At 45.0% G+C, this 19,350-nt stretch overlaps 1 protein-coding gene across 1 annotated transcript in view; it reads right to left on the bottom strand.

Annotated features, from left to right (window-relative positions):
• Positions 1-19,350, bottom strand: part of dzip3 (DAZ interacting zinc finger protein 3) — a 75,844-nt gene that overhangs the window by 18,934 nt on the left and 37,560 nt on the right. Inside the window, exons 15-21 of the mRNA XM_033033372.1 lie at positions 16,711-16,755; positions 16,235-16,320; positions 13,986-14,042; positions 8,571-8,626; positions 7,509-7,734; positions 3,691-3,807; positions 1,457-1,575 (exon numbers count right to left, since the gene is read on the bottom strand). Coding sequence (XP_032889263.1) covers positions 1,457-1,575; positions 3,691-3,807; positions 7,509-7,734; positions 8,571-8,626; positions 13,986-14,042; positions 16,235-16,320; positions 16,711-16,755 — 706 coding nt within the window. The remainder of the gene's footprint in view (positions 1-1,456; positions 1,576-3,690; positions 3,808-7,508; positions 7,735-8,570; positions 8,627-13,985; positions 14,043-16,234; positions 16,321-16,710; positions 16,756-19,350) is intronic.

The raw sequence follows: 19,350 nt of genomic DNA, 5'->3' as shown, positions 1-19,350 counted from the left end.
ACCATTGTGAGTGGGAATTATGTCTGTTGTTGGGATAAATCCTGGAGCACATCCCCTGAAAGTTGTCTTCAGCAGATGCACTGCAGTGGGTGAAGAAGCCACCTTCTCAAGGATAATTAATCAAGTGAACTATATTAATTAATGGCAGCCTGGCGAACAGTCGACCTGTCTTTTCAACTTTTTTTGTTATTTTAGTGTGCTTTTAAAAGTATATTTTCAATGTTCTCTGGTTTGTTTTATGTGGGGGGGTGGCGGTCAGGGAAACCTTCTTTAAAATCTCTTACCTTGTGGATTGTATCTTCGGATGCACTGCGGCCTAAAACATCGTGGAGTTGGAGGCCTTGCTGGGACTGACTGAGCACCCCCCCTCCCCCCCCCCACCTTCCTCGATGTTAAGACCTATGGGCCTTAACATCGAGGAGCTCGCAGTCTCGGGAAGAGCCGATGTTCAGGAGCTTCAAGCAGCAGGAGCTCCCACCCTGCCGCGACTCAGGAGTTCGATCTTCTGGCGCGGGGAGCATAGACCCCCCCGACGTGGGAGTGAGATCGCCCCAACACGGGGGGCACGACTCCGGCTACGGGAGCCAAGATCGTCCCGGCAATGAAAGGCTCGAGGCCCCTGACGGCGGGAGATCAAAGAAGGGAAGAGATTGAACTTTGTTTTCTCCTTCCATCACAGTGAGGAATGTGGAGGGGTCACTGTGGTGGATGTTTATGTTAAAATGTATTTTGTGTGTCTTGTTGCTTTTGATTGGTATGACTGTATGGCAAATCAAATTCCTCGTATGTTGCAAAACATACTTGGCTAATAAAGTATAATTATGATTATAGTCACAGAGCTGTACAGCATGGAAACAGGCCCTTCGGCCCACTTAGTCCATGCATAATGGGCTATTTGCCTGCATTTGGCCGATATACGCCTAACCTTTCCTATTCATGTACCTGTCTAATTACCATTTTAAAAGTCACAGTTGTATGTACTTCTATAGCTTCCTCTGGCATTCCAGATGGGAAAAGGTCCCTCTTAAAGCTCACCCCTATCACCTTAACCCTATGCCCTCTAGTTTTAGAATCTTCTAAGCTGGGAAAAAAGTGTGAGCATTCACATTATTCGTGCCCTTCATGATCTTCTACACCTCAATAAGGTCATCCTTCAGCCTCCTACGCTCCAAAGAAAAAAGTCCTAGCCTATCCTACCTCTCCCTATAACTCAGGCCCACAAGCCCAGGTAACATCCTGGTGAATCTCTTCTGTACTATTTCCAATTTAATGGCATCCTCCCTGTAGCTGGGTGCACACAGTGGTCCAAGTGCGGTCTCACCAACAACCTATAATCGCTGCGGTCTTCCCAACAGAATTCATATTCCAGAATATAAATAAGCAATATTTTCCAGCTCATATTTTGATTATTAGAGATTTGACGCTTATTGGATATTACTGATGAATGCAGGCGTACCGAGACATTTCCAGCTGTTGATATTCTTGGACCTGAGTACACAGCCTCTCCGTAAACATTCTTTGCTCTTGCTCTTTCTTGTACTGAATCATCAAATACTCCAAGTTTTTCTTAAGATCCTGACAACAAAAAAAAAAAAAAAGCATTCAGACATTTAAAACTCAAATGAAAATGCTAATTTTATGCGATAAGGCAGAAGTGTATGTTGGTGAACAGCAACAGCGAGATTGAAGATAGACACAAAATGCTGGAGTAACTCAGCTGGACAGGCAGCATCTCTGGAGAGAAGGAATGGGTGACGTTTCGGGTCAAGACCCTTCTTCAGACAGTGAAATACCGGAAACATGCTAACTGAATTTCTGAACCATCCTACCAACAACTAGTCCTGGGCTACTATCTACCTCATTGAAGCCTATCTTTAATCAGCTATTACTGGACTTTATCATGCACTAAACGTTATTCCCTTTATCGTGTATCTGTACATTGTGGAAGGCTTGATTGTAATCATGTACAGTGCCCTCCATAAAGTTTGGAACAAAGACCAATCAATTATTTATTTGCCTCTGTACACCACAATTTTCAGATTTGTAATAGAAAAAAAAAATCACATGTGGTTAAAGTGCACATTGTCAGATTTTATTAAAGGGTGTTTTTATACATTTTGGTTTCACCATGTAGAAATTGCAGCTATGTTTATACAGTCCCCCCATTTCAGGGCACCATAATGTTTGGGACTCATGGCTTCACGTGTGTTTGTAATTGCTCAGGTGTGTTTAAATGCCTCCTTAATACAGGTATAAGAGAGCTCTCAGCACCTAGTCTTTCCTTCAGTCTTTCCATCACCGTTGGAAACTTTTATTGCTGTTTATCAACATGAGGACCAAAGTTGTATCAATGAAAGTTAAAGAGACCATTATGAGACTGAGAAACAAGAATAAAACTGTTAGAGACATCAACCAAATCTTAGGCTTACCAAAAACAACTGTTTGGAACATCATTAAGAAGAAAGAGGGCACTGGTGAGCTTACTAATCGCAAAGGGACTAGCAGGCCAAGGAAGACCTCCACAGCTGATGACAGAGAATTCTCTCTATAATAAAGAAAAATCCCCAAAGACCTGTCCGACAGATCAGAAACACTCTTCAGGAGTCAGGTGTGGATTTGTCAATGACCACTGTCTGCAGAAAACTTCATGAACAGAAATACAGAGGCTGCACTGCAAGATGCAAACCACTGGTTAGCTGCAAAAATAGGATGGCCAGGTTACAGTTTGCCAAGAAGTGCTTAAAAGAGCAACCACAGTTCTAGAAAAAGGTTTTGTGGACAGATGAGACGAAGATTAACTTATATAAGGTACTAGCTCACTTATCTTCATTGATGATACAACTGTTGATGGTAGTAGCATAATGAATTCTGAAGTGTATAGACACATCCTATCTGCTCAAATCCAAACAAATGCCTCAAAACTCATTGGCCGGCGGTTCATTCTACAGCAAGACAATGATCCCAAACATACTGCTAAAGCAACAAAGGAGTTTTTCAAAGCTAAAAAATGGTCAATTCTTGAGTGGCCAGTGACCCGATCTGAACCCAATTGAGCATGCCTTTTATATGCTGAAGAGAAAACTGAAGGGGACTAGCCCCAAAACAAGCATCAGCTAAAGATGGCTGCAATACAGGCCTGGTAGAGCATCACCAGAGAAGACACCCAGCAACTGGTGATGTCCATGAATCGCAGACCTCAAGCAGTCATTGCATGCAAAGGATATGCAACAAAATACTAAACATGACTACTTTCATTTACATGACATTGCTGTGTCCCAAACATTATGGTGCCCTGAAATGGGGGGACTGTGTATAAACACTGCTGTAATTTCTACATGGTGAAATCAAAATGTATAAAAATGGCCTTTATTAAAATCTGACAATGTGCACTTTAACCACATGTGATTTTTTTCTATTACAAATCTCAAGTTGTGGAGTAGAGAGTCAAATAAATAAATGACGGGTCTTTGTCCCAAACATTATGGAGGGCACTGTGTAGTGTTTCCGTTGACTGGTTAGCGTGCACCAAAAAAGCTTTTCACTGTACCTCGGTACCCGTGACAATAAACTAAACTACGCATGCTTGCTGTTCGCTAGTTTCCAATGAACATGTTTGTGCTACACTGAACAATTATGACCATGTCACGCTGCGGCTTACAATAATGCAAATGTAACATTTAAAAAACTTACATTGTTTTCAGTTTCTAGATCATTCAATTTTTGTTTGATTTTGGAATCTCCTTTGCTGTTTTGCCCAACGTCGCCCTGTGATTTGGCAATGGCTTCCTGTGGGAATAAATCCCCATCCTGGAGAAGAAAGATAATCATTGTAGATGTGCCTTTAACATAGTGACCTCACCACTACTAACCACTCCCTATATCACAAGTATAAATGTAACCTCCCCACCCCTTGATCTCTCTCTAGCTCATGTGACGGACCACGTACAGCTAGTGCAGTATTGTTTGTGAGTTACTAATAAAAGTAGTAAAGACAACAGTGCGTTATTGAAGCTCTTTACATGGTGTCACAATCGTGACTCTGCGCCTCCTGTTTTCCTGTTTTTTTATTTGACCCAGTTCCCTATCCCTTTTCTATCTCCCGTGCCATGGCTACCTCGTGCCGCAAACCAGATCCTCTTGTCTTCGACTCGGACATTGCCCACCGTTGGGATGTCTTTAGACGCGACTTTCAGCACTACTTGACGATTGCCCATCCCGCAGCCACCGCCGAGATGCGGGCGTCTCTCCTCCTCAACATAGCCGGCCCCGCTGCCCTGGAACGATCCGAGTCGTTTGTCTATGCTGCAGGTGAAGATGCGCGAGACCCGGTATGTCTTATGGCTAAATTCACCGCGATGTGCGACATCCCCACTAACTGTATTCTAGAGCGGTTCAAACTGTTCAATCGGCGTCAGATCATTGACGAGTCCGTTGACAACTACATCGCCGCGTTGCGACACATGGCCAGACGTTGTCGCCTGGACGCTCTCACACCAGACCAAGTGACCAGGGATATTCTTGTGTATGGCCTTTTAGATTATAAGCTTAGGGCTGAACTTCTGCGGAAGCCCGACCTGTCCTTAGACGAGGCTCTGCACGCCTCCCGCATGGCTGAGGCTGTCGCCTCGGCACTGTCGCCTGCCGGTCATGACATTAACTTTGCCAGTGCTGCTGCCCGCTGGCGGAACACTGGCCCGCCACGGCAACAGGTCTCCCCTGCACCCGGCGTCGGCAGCCCACGGCGTTGCCCCAACTGCAACTTTTCGTCCCACCAGTTTAATGTGTGCCCAGCTTTGGGAAAGACATGTAATTTTTGCAGGAAATTAAACCATTTCTCTGCAGCTTGCCGCTCCAAGGGCAAGCCAGTACCCGCTCCACGGAGAATGTTAAACAACATTGCACAGGCTGATAGCGAGTTTGGTTCCCAGCACCAGCCTGACGAACTCCCTTTGTCTGATACCAGTTCCTCCCAGGGGGAGGCAAGCATCTTTTCGCTCTTAGATGCACATGCCCTGATAGCAGACCCTTCGGTCAGAGTTACTGTTAATGGTTCGACCTTCTCCGCGAAACTAGACACGGGGGCAGTTACAAATGTAATGTCAATAAGCCTTTTCAAAAAGATTAGAACCGATGAGAAAGTTACTGTTGACAACTCCCGCCTACATGCCTACGGGGGAGGGGTTCTCGTTCCCGTGGGAAAGGCAACCCTGCACTGCAAGATCCTGCAGGCCTCTCGGCCGTCATTGGCAAGCTGCGCCGCCACTTCGCAACCTTCGGCTCCCCGGCGACCCTCCAATCTGACAACGGCAGCCAGTTCACCAGTGCCGAGTTCCGGGGATTCGCTGCCAGCTGGAACTTCCGTCATTACACCAGCAGTCCAGAGTACCCGCAGAGTAACGGCCTGGCGGAGCGCGCTGTCCGCAGTGCCAAGGACTTGCTGGAACATTGTAGACTGTCCGAATCCGATTTTTACTTAGCCCTTTTTAATATCCGTAACATCTCCCGCGACACCGCCCTGGGCTCGCCAGCCAAACGGCTGATGTCTCGCACTACGAGACCTCCACTCCCTGTGACCCAGCGGTCCCTCGTGCCCTCTCCCCTCCAGCCTGCTGCTGTCCAGGAGCGTATTGCTCACAAGCACGAAGTGCAGAAGCGCTCCCACGACCAGTCCTGCCGCCCCCTTCCGCGTCTGTTCCCCGGCCAAGTCGTCCGGATGCAGTCCCCCTCAGGTCCCTCTAAGCTTGCCACCGTTGTCGGTGATGCGGGATCGCCGCGCTCCTACCTGGTCAACCACGACGGCACCATTTACCGGCGGACCCGCCAACATCTTCGGCCTGTCAACGAGCCTCCTCCGCCGTCTGCCGTCCCTTTCTCCCCTCCCCTGAACGAAACACTGCCTGCCGCCCCTCGAATGCCTCGGTCCCTGCCTTCCCAGCTCTCTCAGCCTCACTCGCCGCCTGCTTCCCCTGGCTCGCCTGCCCGTCCAACCGATTCCACCACTATGTCCCCGCCTCTGCCTCCGCCGGCTCTTTCTCCTCCGGGTTCCCCGGCTCCTTCCACCGCTCCGGCTACTGCTCTTCCTGCAGAGGGAGGAGATGGCGAGCTGCGGACCCGGTCCGGCTGACTGGTTAAGCCGCCTGTCCGTTATGGTGAATTTGCTTAGCTGTATGCTCCTCTGCTTGTTTAACTGTTTGCCTACCTGCTCGTAGCGCATGAGACGTGGTCGCTATGTCACTACTGTATTGCTTGTTTCCAAGGGAAAGGATGTAGATGTGCCTTTAACATAGTGACCTCACCACTACTAACCACTCCCTATATCACAAGTATAAATGTAACCTCCCCACCCCTTGATCTCTCTCTAGCTCGTGTGACGGACCACGTACAGCTAGTGCAGTATTGTTTGTGAGTTACTAATAAAAGTAGTAAAGACAACAGTGCGTTATTGAAGCTCTTTACAATCATCAGTACAAAGAACCTTCCTGTGTTGGAATCTATGACCCCCATTACAATAATGTACCGCCCATGTAGTCCTTCAGCATTGACAGCAGAGCACAGCACCATGGAACATTCACACCACCCTGGTCACGCTACCATGGGGAAGGTGGTACAGGAGCCCGAAAACCGTGACCTCCAGAATCACAAGCAGCTTCTTCTTTGCAGCAACCCTCAGGCTCTTGAACCACCCTGTACAACACTCACCTCAACCCTACCTCAGCGACTATGGTTGCACTTGTTTAGTTACATATTATTACTGATCCCATAGCTCAGGCTCTCGAGTCCTGGCGACACCTCGTAAATCTTCTCTGCACTCTTTCCAACTGAGTAACATCCTTCCTAATGTTGATGTTGGGTCAGAACACAACACTCCTAATGTGGCCCCTTCAATGTCTTGCACAACTGGCCCATTCTTTGGAAAGTGAACCAAAATGTCACACACGTGGCCAGATGTCATCGCGTAAAGTAAGACATTAAAAAATTCTTGTAAGAGATTAAATCTTATTCATTGCTATTTTCCTACCTACAGAACTATAATGCATGTCTGCTGACAATATGAACATTCTAGCTTTTTAAAATTCACAGAGCTTGTAAGATAAAACTGAGATGAAAAAAAAATGCTTCCGCGCAAGGTCACACACGTGACCAGTGATAGACAATAGGTGCAGGACATTCGGCCCTTCGAGCCAGCACCGCCATTCAATGTGATCATGGCTGATCATCTACAATCAGTACCCTGTTCCTGCCTTCTTTCCATATCCCTTATCCCTTAATATTTGACCTCTGACCCTAAACATTGTTAGCATAACATAAAAATTTAACTTGATAAACTTTGAAAAAAATATGAATAATATGTACAGTACAAAACAATATTCCTGTAATGCTTTCAGAATTACAAGAGGTGTATTCCACAATGTTTCATATGTTTGGCCACACACGTGACTAAGAATGGCCCAACTGTGACACAAACTTTTGTTTTGACTTTTTTTTTTGAAGAGGAAATTCAAACTTACCGCATTGGGCTTGTTGTTGTGCGTGGGAACACCATCCTGCTCGCCATCACTGTGGTAGGTGTGGTTAACCCCCTCACTGGTCAAAGAGGGAGCAGTGGGATGGGTCGCGGTGGGCAGAGGCAAGAGCGAGGAGTCGATGGGAACCACTCCCGATGTAGCCACGTGACAGGCGCTGCTTGCCACCTGAATGGCTTGGTCTTCCTGCACAGGGGTCGATAGGGCCTCACTGTCACCACAACAAAAACATTAAACATCAGTAACTAGAATGAATGTACGGCCTCGTCAGATGAATTGTGAATGTCTCACCTGTTAGGGCTCTTTAGACTTGAGAGATACAGCGCGGAAACAGACGCTTCGGCCCACCGAGTCAGCGCCGACCAGTGATCACCCCGTACACTTAACACCATCCTACACACTAGGGACAATTTACAATTTTACCTGATCCAATTAACCTGCAAACCTGCACGTCTTTGGAGCGTGGATGGAAACTGGAGCGCCTGGAGAAAACCCACGCAGGTCAAGGGGAGAACTTACAAACACCGTACCGACAGCACCCGCAGTCAGGATTGAACCCGGGTCTCTGGCGCTGTGAGGCAGCAACTCTACCGCTGTGCCACTCTGCTGCCCCTGTCCAGTCCCTGGTTGGTGATGGAGGGAGGAGGTGCAAAGACAAGTAGGGGAAAGTGTCAGGGGTGGGTGGACCAGGGGGTGAGGGAGGGAATGGTTTGCTCAGTGGAGGGGAGGTAAGAGATGGGCAGGACGCGACTGATGGTGGGGTCCAACTGGATAGAACTAGTGTACAGGTGATTGTTGGCATGGAATCTGTGGGCCGAAGGGCCCTTCGGGTGGTGGTGATGTGCTGGATGCATCACATCGTCACCGCCTGGTGAAAGGTGAGGACCAGAGGAAGCTTTTTTTCTCTCTCTCTCTCTATTCTGGCAGGCAGGAAATGGGGTGAGAACAGAGGCTAGAGACACAGGGAAGGCATTTTGTAGAATGGCCCCTGAAATTTCAGAAGGGTTGGAACACACTGTGTAGACGTGGACATCTTGCCTAACTTACTGCTCAGTAGAACCAGCGGCTTGTGTTGTGTGATGATCATCCTCCTGCACTATAGCCTGGAAAGACAAAATGACATCAGCAAATGTTATCTGCACCAGACTCCTAAAAATACGTCTTATTCTCCATCAAAATAACAACATCACATCTTTTTTGCACTATTATTGGTTTTTTTTGTGTACATATGTGTGCGTGCAGAGTGATAGAGTCATTGAGTCAAAGTGATGGAGTGTGGAAACAGGCCCTTCGGCCCAACTCGCCCACACCGGCCATCATGTCCCAGCTACACTAATCCCACCAACCTGCATTTGGTTCATATCCCTCCAAACTTGTCCTATCCATGCACCTGTCTAGCTATTTCTTAAACGTTGGGATAGTCCCTGCCTCAACTACCTGCCCTGGCAGCTTGTTCCATACACCCAACACCCTTGGTGTGAAAAAGTTACTAAGTCAATTTTCAAAAGTAAGTGTGAGTGTGTGTATGTGTATGTGTATGTGTATGTGTGTGTATACACACATATATACACATACATACATATATATTGACCCGGACTGATTACATTGACCCTTGTGCTTCTTTCTATCTGACCAGTAACAATAAGTACACTTGTACAGGATTCAAGCGAGTGGGGTATTTAAGTGATTTATTACGTTCCCATTTTGTAATTGCTGCTATCATTGTAAACCCCCACGTATATTCTACTCTTTAATTACCAGTGATTCTCCGCAATTGCTTCACAGTCCTTGTATTCTGGCTAATACTGGTTTATATTTTTCTACCCCCGTTTCTGATCACAAGGTATTCTATTGACAATTTAATAATTACATGGGACTAATCAACAATTAAAATTGCAACACAAAAGGTAAACATCTGATAGCACAGAAACAGGCCCTTCCGCCCAACTTGCCCACACCGACCAAGATGCTCCATCTACACTAGCCCCACCTACCCACATGTGGCCCGTATCCCTCTAAATCTTTCTTTTCCATGTACCTGTCCAAATGTCTCTAAATGTTGTTATAATCCGAGCCTCAACTTCCTCCTCTGGCAGCTCGTTCCATATATTAACCACCCTCGGAGTGAAAAGGTTCCTATTAAATCTTACCCCTCTCACCTTAAGCCTATGTCCTCTGATTCTTAATCCCCCTATTGTGTAATACTGTAATAACTAAGATAGTAGCTTTTCAGTGCTTTTATCCTCAAAGTACGTTCCATTCACTTGCATCTTATTCCCTTCAGAATGCCCCGGCTATCTGACCGCACATAGTTCTAAGTTAGCTCCAACCAAAGAGGACAACAGCGGAACAGAAAATGACAATTAGAAACATAGAAACATAGAAATTAGGTGCAGGAGTAGGCCATTTGGCCCTTCGAGCCTGCACCGCCATTCAATATGATCATGGCTGATCATCCAACTCAGTATCCCGTACCTGCCTTCTCTCCATACCCTCTGATCCCCTTAGCCACAAGGGCCACATCTAACTCTTTTTTTTTTCCATGATCAACTCACCCGTTTCTGACTGCAAGGGACCTACATTTGTTTTAACTAATCTCTTTCTTTTCACATATCTATAAAAACTTTTGCAGTCAGTTTTTATGTTCCCTGCCAGTTTTCTTTCATAATCTATTTTTCCTTTCCTAATTAAGCCCTTTGTCCTCCTCTGTTGGTCTCTGAATTTCTCCCAGTCCTCCGGTATGCTGCTTTTTCTGGCTAATTTGTACGCATTGTTCCCTCCCGCCAGGCAATTTGGACGTTGACTTTTACCAGAGCAAAATTAAACATAAATAACCAGTACAAGTGGCATGTGATACTTTCAGATGCCACGGAGGCAAATCCAGGATGCATGGGGTTGTGAATTCACTGCAGCAAACACACACACAATCTTCCCGGTGTTCAATGTGATAGTACGCGCCAGTACTCCATACCCACACCTGAGGTTAAAAACTTCAATGTTTTATATTTCAAAAAGATCACTAAAGTATACAATATAAAATGTATTAACTAAATTAGGTGGTCATGCCCTTAACAGCTTAAGCTGCTTACAGGTTGATGAACCATCATTGAGACTAGCGGCAAGGAACGATGTGTACCAAACCTTTCTATCCAGGCAGAAGAGGGCTCTGCCCGAGCCGACTGCCTGCCCCTTTTCCAGGGTTACGTCCGCGCCCGGGTGGTGCTTGAGAGGGATTAAGCGCTGTCCATGGACGCCCTGGGGGATTTCTGAGACAGCTGGGCACCGTGTGGGTGGAAGTCATCCTCAATAAGGATTGTCATATAGTTGTATAATAGCTTATTTAGTATATGTTTGTCTTGTATCATGGTGGTGGGTTTTGTTCCGTTTAATTTTGTACTGTAATTATTATTGTAAATAATTGATTCAACAATTTCTGGTAAAAAAAAATACAACAAAAACACTACAGACCCGCACTGTGTGGCTCTCACAAACTGGCAGCTCTTTAAAAACATTTATACTCGACTGGAAAGAACATGTTTCTTTTTGCCCACAAATTAGTACTCAGTAAAAGGGTCTTGACCCGAAACGTCACCCATTCCTTCTCCCCAGAGATGCTGCCTGTCCCGCTGAGTTTGTATTTCAGGGGAAACAGATATCACTTGGTGATTTTCCATCATTCGAATACCTTTGTGCTGTATTGAAATGTTCCCCCAGAGTTCTCCTATTAATTATTTACAGGCCACCTAAATATTATGCAAATTTTTTCGATGACTTTACAGAATTATTGTCTAGCATCTCCACTGACTTTGACTGTCTAGTTATAACTGGTGATTTTAATTTTCATACTGATGATTTGAATGACAAGGGTGCAAAATAATTTTTTACTATTTTAGACACATTTGAACTGTCTCAACATGTGAAAGAGGCTACTCATTGTAAGGGGCACACCCTGGACTTGATTATCACAAAGGGTCTCAATATTTCTGATATTTTCGTGACTGATCCTTCATTGTCTGACCACTTCTGTGTTTTCTTTAATATATCTTTTATTCCCGACATACAGACAAAATCAAATACTGTCAAAAAACGGTATATAAATGAACATTCTAATGTACTCTTTAAAAATGCCATGTCCTTGTTACCACCTCTAAACCCATGTTCTGCTGATGATCTTGTAGATAACTTTAATTCCAAAATTGTGAAAGTTATAGATGTCATTGCACCTGTTACATTTAAAACGATTTCTGGTAAGCAAAAGGCACCCTGGAGAAAAGCTGCTTTTGTAACAGCCCAGAAAAGAGAATGCCGGAAAGCTGAATGCATCTGGCGGAAAACAAAACTTCACATTCACCATGACATCTATAAAGAGAGCCTCCGTGCCTACAATTTAGACTTAAAAAGTGCTAGAGAAACATTTTTCTCCAATATCATTAACAACAACACTAATAAGGCAAAAACCCTATTTGCAACTGTTGACAGACTGACCAACCCCCCCAACACAAATACCACCTGAACTCCATTCCACGCAGAAATGCAATGAGTTTGCATTATTTTATACTGATAAAATTGAAGGCATCAGACGTGCCATCAATATCTCCGCTTCAAACAAAAATGTTGGATCACCACCCTGTTTAGGCAAAAGTAACGTGGCAATGATGACATGCTTTAATGTCATAGACTCTAAAACTCTTGTGGAAACGGTGACACAACTAAGGCCATCCACCTGCTGCCTTGATGCTTTACCTACCAACCTCTTTAAGAATGTTTTTGATTGCCTAGCAATAGACATACTGCAAATAGTTAACAGCTCTCTTCAATCAGGCAATTTCCCAAAAGCCTTGAAAACTGCAGTTATTAAACCTCTTTTAAAAAAGCAGAGCCTAGATGCCTCTATTATTAACAACTATAGACCAATATCAAACCTATCTTTCATAAGTAAAATCATTGAGAAAGTTGTCCTCCAGCAACTTAATCACTTCCTGGCTTCAACTGGCTGCTACGACAACTTCCAGTCAGGATTTCGACCTCTTCATAGCACCGAGACCGCCCTTATTAAAGTTGTAAACGACATCCGTCTTAACACAGACTCTGGCAAAGTTTCAATATTAATGCTATTAGACCTCAGTGCTGCATTCGACACTGTTGATCACTCAATACTTTTGGACAGATTGGAAAAATGGGTGGGGCTTTCAGGCACAGTCTTAAGTTGGTTCAGGTCATATCTACAAGATAGGAACTATTTTGTTTCCATTGGCGACTTTGTATCAGAACTAACCAACGTGACGTGTGGAGTCCCGCAAAGTTCGGTCTTAGGGCCCTCTTTATTCAACATCTACATGCTCCCACTAGGGCAAATCATGCGAAATAATAATATTGACCACCACTGCTATGCCGATGACACTCAAATCTATGTAGCGCTATCACCAAATGACTATCGCCCCATAGATCTGCTGTGCCAGTGCATTGAGCAAGTCAAAGACTGGATGTGCCAACATTTCCTTCAACTAAATAAGGACAAAACGGAGATAATTGTTTTTGGTGCTAAAAAAGAAAGGCTTAAAGTAACCCAACACCTTCACTCTCTGTCCCTGAAAACTTCAAACAAAGCCAGAAATCTTGGGGTTATTATGGATTCAGATTTACATTTCGACAGTCACATCAAATCAGTAACAAAATCGGCCTACTATCACCTCAAAAACGTAGCAAGATTAAGAGGACTCATGTCAGCTCAAGACTTAGAAAAACTTGTACATGCCTTTATTACTAGTAGGCTAGATTATTGTAACGGTCTCCTTGCAGGTCTTCCGAAAAAAACTGTCAGGCAGCTACAGCTTGTTCAGAACGCTGTTGCTAGAGTTCTAACAAAGACCAAAAAATTTGAACACATTACACCAATTCTTAAATCCTTACATTGGCTCCCTGTATGTCAGAGAATTGATTTCAAAATCCTGCTGCTCACCTATAAATCACTACATGGTTTAGGGCCAAAGTATATCACTGACATGCTTCCACTATATAAGCCTTCTAGACCGCTAAGATCTTCTGAAACCGATCTGTTAGTGATTCCCAGAGTAAATACAAAACATGGGAAAGCAGGATTTAGTTACTATGCAACAAATAGCTGGAATAAACTTCCTGAAGATTTAAGACTTGCCTCAACTTTGACCACTTTTAAAACAAGACTGAAAACTTTTATGTTTACTTTAGCTTTCAGCTAAATCTTAACTACATTGCACTTTTAACTTTTGCACTTTTTATAATGCATTTTTAATTTTGCTTTTCTTTTCTTTTAATTCTTCTATTTTATTTCATTTTATTATTTCATTTTATTGTATGACATGTTTTTATGTGAAGCACTTTGAGTCTGCCTCGTGTATGAAATGTGCTATATAAATAAAGTTGCCTTGCCTTGAGTTACTCCAGCTTTTTGTGTCTATCTTCAGTACACTGGTGAATGCTTACCTTTTTACTTTTAGACCTTTTCTTTTTCTTCTTTGACTTTGTTTTGGTTATTAACACCTGCAGTGGGAGGAAAAGAAAATAAGTCCACTAAATAGAATTCCAATTTTAAATCTAATCATGAACATGAAGATAAATATAATATAGTGGACAAGGCTAGGCCCGGAGTTCAGTCCTTGAATTAGCAGAGGTCTGACTTCAATAGTACAGGATCTGGCAGGTGACTAGATGGGCCGAATGGCCTGATTCTTATGGTCCAAGTAGTTTTGAGCAGCTGTTGGAGGGAAGAACAACATCCGATATGTGGGAGGCGATTGAAAGATAAATAGTGAGTGTTGAGACTCAGCATGTCCCTTGAGGGCACTGAACAAAGCTGGTAAGATTAAGGGACCTTTCTCAATGCTGTAAAGTGTGAATTTCTATGAAGCATTCTGCGTAACACTGGGGTGCCTGCAGAGAATGTCTGTGGTCTGATAAGTACGTTTGCTGATGGCACAAAGATTGAAGTTGCAGAGAGTGAGATTGGTCACCTCAGGATGGAGCTGGCCATGGATTATCTGTGGAATTCTCTGCCACAGAAGGTGGTTGAGGCCAGTTCATTGGCTATATTTAAGAGGGAGTTAGATGTGGCCCTTGTGGCTAAAGGGATCAGGGGGTATGGAGAGAAGGCAGGGATGGGATACTGTTGGATGATCAGCCATGATCATATCGAATGGCGGTGCAGGCTCCAAGGGCCGAATGGCCTACTCCTGCACCTATTTTCTATGTTTCTATGTCTATCAGCTGCAATGTTGGCCAGAGCGGTAGCAGGTGGAATCCAATCCAGACCAGGGCACAGTCAATGCAATTTGGGCAGCCTAATACAGGCTGGACTACTACAGTAAACAGCAGGGACATTAGAAGCGTGGATGCAAGGAGGAACCCTGGGGTGCGTCCATCACTCCCTGACACATGTTGATAGTGTAGTAAAGGCTGCGTTTACACCTTCATCGGCAGAGGTATTGAGTATATGAGCGGGGACATTGTGTTGTGTCCAGTCCATTCTACAGACAGCATGTGGTTGCACTAGAAAGAGTGCAGAAGAGGCTCGCTAGGCTGTGGCTGGGTATGGAGGGAGATTGGACAGGTTGGGATTGTTCTCACTGGAGCTCAGGAGGCTGAGAGGTGAAAGTAAAGAGGTTTATTAAATTATAAGGAGCATACATGGTGTAGATCTTGTAAAAGGGCAGGGATTCTAATACTAGAGGACATAGGTTGAAGGAGAGAGGGAAAATATTTAAAGAAGTTCTGAGAGGGTTTCATCCACGAGGATAGCGGTGGTAGAGGCAGATACAACACAATGGTTAAAGCATTTGCACGGATACATGGATAGAATATGGGACTAGCATATATAGGCCTCTTGGCTGGCACAGAAGCGATGGGCTGAAGGGCCTGATTCCATGCTGTGTGGCTCTAACAATTTCTCAAACTTTTAACCAACGATGGAACGGCAAAATACTTTCCTTTACAAATAACTTATACAGAAGAAGGGTCCTGACCCGAAATGTCACCTATCGGAGTTCTCCAGAGATGCTGCCCGACCCGCAGAGTTACTCCAGCACTCTGTGTCAACCTAGAAAGGTGATTTTGGCTGCAGAGTGGGCATGTCCAGGGTTAGAGGAAGGTATGAATAATACACGGCATAGAAGGAATGTTTTAATCAATGCATCGATTAAATATAGAAACGTGAGAAGGCTTACATGAAGAAAGGTGTCAGATTAGCATTGTACAAATACACTGAGGAGCTCCAATCCCCTTTCCTGTGGCATGTGGATGAGTAAAGTATTTATTTTATCAGCTTCAGCAGCATTGTAAAAAGGTGCATCAGTCAGTGTGGGACCAGCAACAATATCCTGACCAAGGGAAGCTGACAGAACAGAGGCTTTGACAACAGTTAGAATGCTTCCCTCTCTTTTCTGTATGCTATGAGATGAGTGGATTGTTTAACCACTCATTAATAAAGTCACACACGTCCAGCTTACAAACTTCGTTAGTGATAACTGACAAGAGGAAATGTTTAAGAAGGAACGGCAGATGTTGGAAAGATCCAAAGAAGACAAAAAATGCTGGAGAAACTCAACGGATGAGGCAGCATCTATGGAGAAAAGGAGTAGGCAACCCAAAACGTCGCCTTCTCCTTTTCTCCATGGATGCTACCTGACCCGCTGAGTTTTTCCAGCATTTTTTATCTACTTACAAGAGGAAGGTCTTACCATTGAGTGATCATCGTCTACTGGACTCCCCGAGTAATTTACTTTTTCTTTTATGTCAGGTGGAGGAGGAAGTGCGGATAAAACAGCTGGCAAAAGAAATAGCAACTGGTTAGCCGAATGTCTTTGACCATCACTGAGAATTACCACTGCCCTCCACGCTGCCAGCCCCCACCGCTGGAACCAGAGAGAGTGTGAGCAGCTTGCAACGTGCTCCCCACTTCTGCATGACGGTCACATTACACAGTCTGGTCTTCCCTCTCAAGACTTGCCTGAAAAAAGCATTGGCGGCAACAGGCCACATCCAGCAGTCCCTTTCGCCGAGCATTTCTCACAAGGAGAATTTTGCACCAAACAATTTGAAAGCTATTCAGGTTTTTGGTAGTCTTATGGCATCCCAATTACTTTGTAAAATGTTCAGTCTAATAAAACAATGGGCATGTTTTATTCCACATACATCCGGTATAACAATTACTTACTGCTAGTTGGTGGTGCAGTCGCCTCTGTTGATTGTGTGGTCATTCCTGTTGAAGCAAAGAAATGAGAGAGATTTAGTGTTGATGATGGTCCGTGATCTCCAGGTTCAAGAACAGCTTCTTCTTCCCAGCAAGTGTCAGGCTCCTGAACATTGCACAACTCTAACCTCAGCAACTATGATCTTCTACAGACTGTGTTTTTGGTTGCACTACAGACTTCAATTTTGTGGTATTATGGTTACCTCGTATTAGGGTTATTAAATTATTCTATTATTGGTTATTATTTGTTCCGTCACTGACCGACTGGAAAGACGTGATATGGAAGATGGCCGGACACGAGGAAGAATGACAATTAAACGCTCGACTCTTAATGACACCCAGAGAAACTTCAGCTGACAAGTTACCTTCAGCTGTCTGCTAACATCAGAGTTCAGTTACTTTAAGCCAAAGCTGCTTGATACTATTTAAGGTACACAAAATTGCTGGGGAAACTCAGCGGGTGCAGCAGCATCTATGGAGCGAAGGAAATAGGCGACGTTTCGGGCCGAAACCCTTCTTCAGACTGATGGGGGGTGGGGGGGGGAAAGAAAGAAGGAAAAGGGGAGGAGGAGGAGGAGCCCAAGGGCGGGCCGATGGGAGGGTGGGAGGAGACAGCTAGAGGGTTAAGGAAGGGGAGGAGACAGCAAGGGCTAGCCAAATTGGGAGAATTCAATGTTAATGCCATAAGGACGCAAGGTCCCCAGACGGAATATGAGGTGCTGTTCCTCCAATTTCCGCTGTTGCTCACTCTGGCAATGGAGGAGACCCAGGACAGAGAGGTCGGATTGGGAATGGGAGGGGAAGTTGAAGTGCTGAGCCAGCGGGAGGTCAGGTAGGTTATTGCGGACTGAGCGGAGGTGTTCGGCGAAACGATCGTCCAACCTATGCTTGGTCTCACCGATGTAAATCAGCTGACATCTAGAGCAGCGGATGCAGTAGATGAGGTTGGAGGAGATACAGGTGAACCTTTGTCGCACCTGGAACGACTGCTTGGGACCTTGAATGGAGTCGAGGGGGGAGGTGAAGGGACAGGTGTTGCATTTCTTGCGGTTGCAACGGAAAGTGCCCGGGGAGGGTGTGGTGCGGGAGGGAAGGGAAGAATTGACGAGGGAGTTGCAGAGGGTGCGGTCTTTGCGGAAGGCAGACATGGGGGGAGATGGGAAGATGTGGCGAGTGGTGGGGTCACGTTGGAGGTGGCGGAAATGGCGGAGAATTATGTGTTGTATTTGCCGGCTGGTGGGGTGAAAGGTGAGGACCAGAGGGACTCTGCCCTTGTTGCGTGTGCGGGGATGGGGAGAGAGAGCAGTGTTACGGGGTATGGATGAGACCCTGGTGTGAGCCTCATCTATGGTGGCGGAGGGGAATCCCCGTTCCCTGAAGAACGAGGACATTTCCGATGCCCTGGTATGAAATGTCTCATCCTGGGAACAGATGCGGCGTAGGCGGAGGAATTGGGAGTAGGGGATGTAGTCTTTACAGGGGGCAGGGTGGGAAGACGTGTAGTCCAGATACTATTTAGTTTAGTTTAGAGACACAGCGCGAAACAGGCCCTTCAGCCCACCGAGTCCGCACCGACCCGTGATCCCTGCACATTAACACCACCCTACACACACTAGGGACAGGTTACATGTATACCAAGCCCATCAACCTACAAACCTGTACGTCTTTAGAATGTGGGAGGAAACCGAAGATCTTGGAGAATGTGGGGACATTGGGAGAACGTATAAACTCCATACAGACAGCACCCTTAGTCTGGATCGAACCGGGATTATGCAAAGAAAAATGAGTTTACTGTAGACCCTCGACACTAGGATAAATTCCATCCAATATGGAGAGGAGACTCATCTAGGGGTTGTCATGTCAGCTAGTACAACCAATGGATCCACTTTATTTATTTTTGTTCTTGTAGCTATGGTTAAAATACAAGTATTTTTCTTAATGCCCTTTTCAGTATATTATTGGTACTGGTTTATTATGGTCGTGTGTACTAGGATAAAGTGAACAACTTTATTTTGCGTGCTGTGCAGACAAATCACCCCATGCAGGAGTATGTAGTGCAAAAGAGAAAATAGACAAAGAGCAGAATATAATGGTATAGCTACAGAAAAAGTGCAGATAAAAAAGGTGCAAGGGCTATAATGGGGTAGATTGGAAGATCATGAATTCATCTCTAGCGAATGAATGTCTGTTCAAGAGTTGAATAGTGCACAACCGGAGTCCGTACAGCAAACTAAAGACACGGTCCATAGGAGTCCATAGACACGGTTGCTGAGATGGTTGTTGGTGCTGTGCAGTGTTCAATAAAACAGTTTAGTACTTGAAGGTGTATAATATGAGGCTGTGGAAGTTATCGCCACAGACAGCTGTGGAGGCCAGGTCAATGGGCATCTCTAAAGAGGAGATTGATAGGTTCTTGATTAATATGGGCGCCAACGGTTATGGGGAGAAGGCAGGAGAATGGGGTTGCGAGGGAAGATTAGATCAGTTCAGTTTAGTTTATTGCCACGTGTACAGAGGTCTTTTACAGTGTATAGATACATGATAAGGCAGTTAAAGTAAGAGATGTTGCTGTAGGAATGGAGATTTAAGAGTGTGGAGCGATTG

The sequence above is a fragment of the Amblyraja radiata genome, chromosome 14, assembly GCF_010909765.2.
Source record: "Amblyraja radiata isolate CabotCenter1 chromosome 14, sAmbRad1.1.pri, whole genome shotgun sequence".
Classification (NCBI taxonomy): Eukaryota; Metazoa; Chordata; class Chondrichthyes; order Rajiformes; family Rajidae; genus Amblyraja; species Amblyraja radiata.
This window is presented reverse-complemented; position numbering and strand designations above follow the sequence as displayed.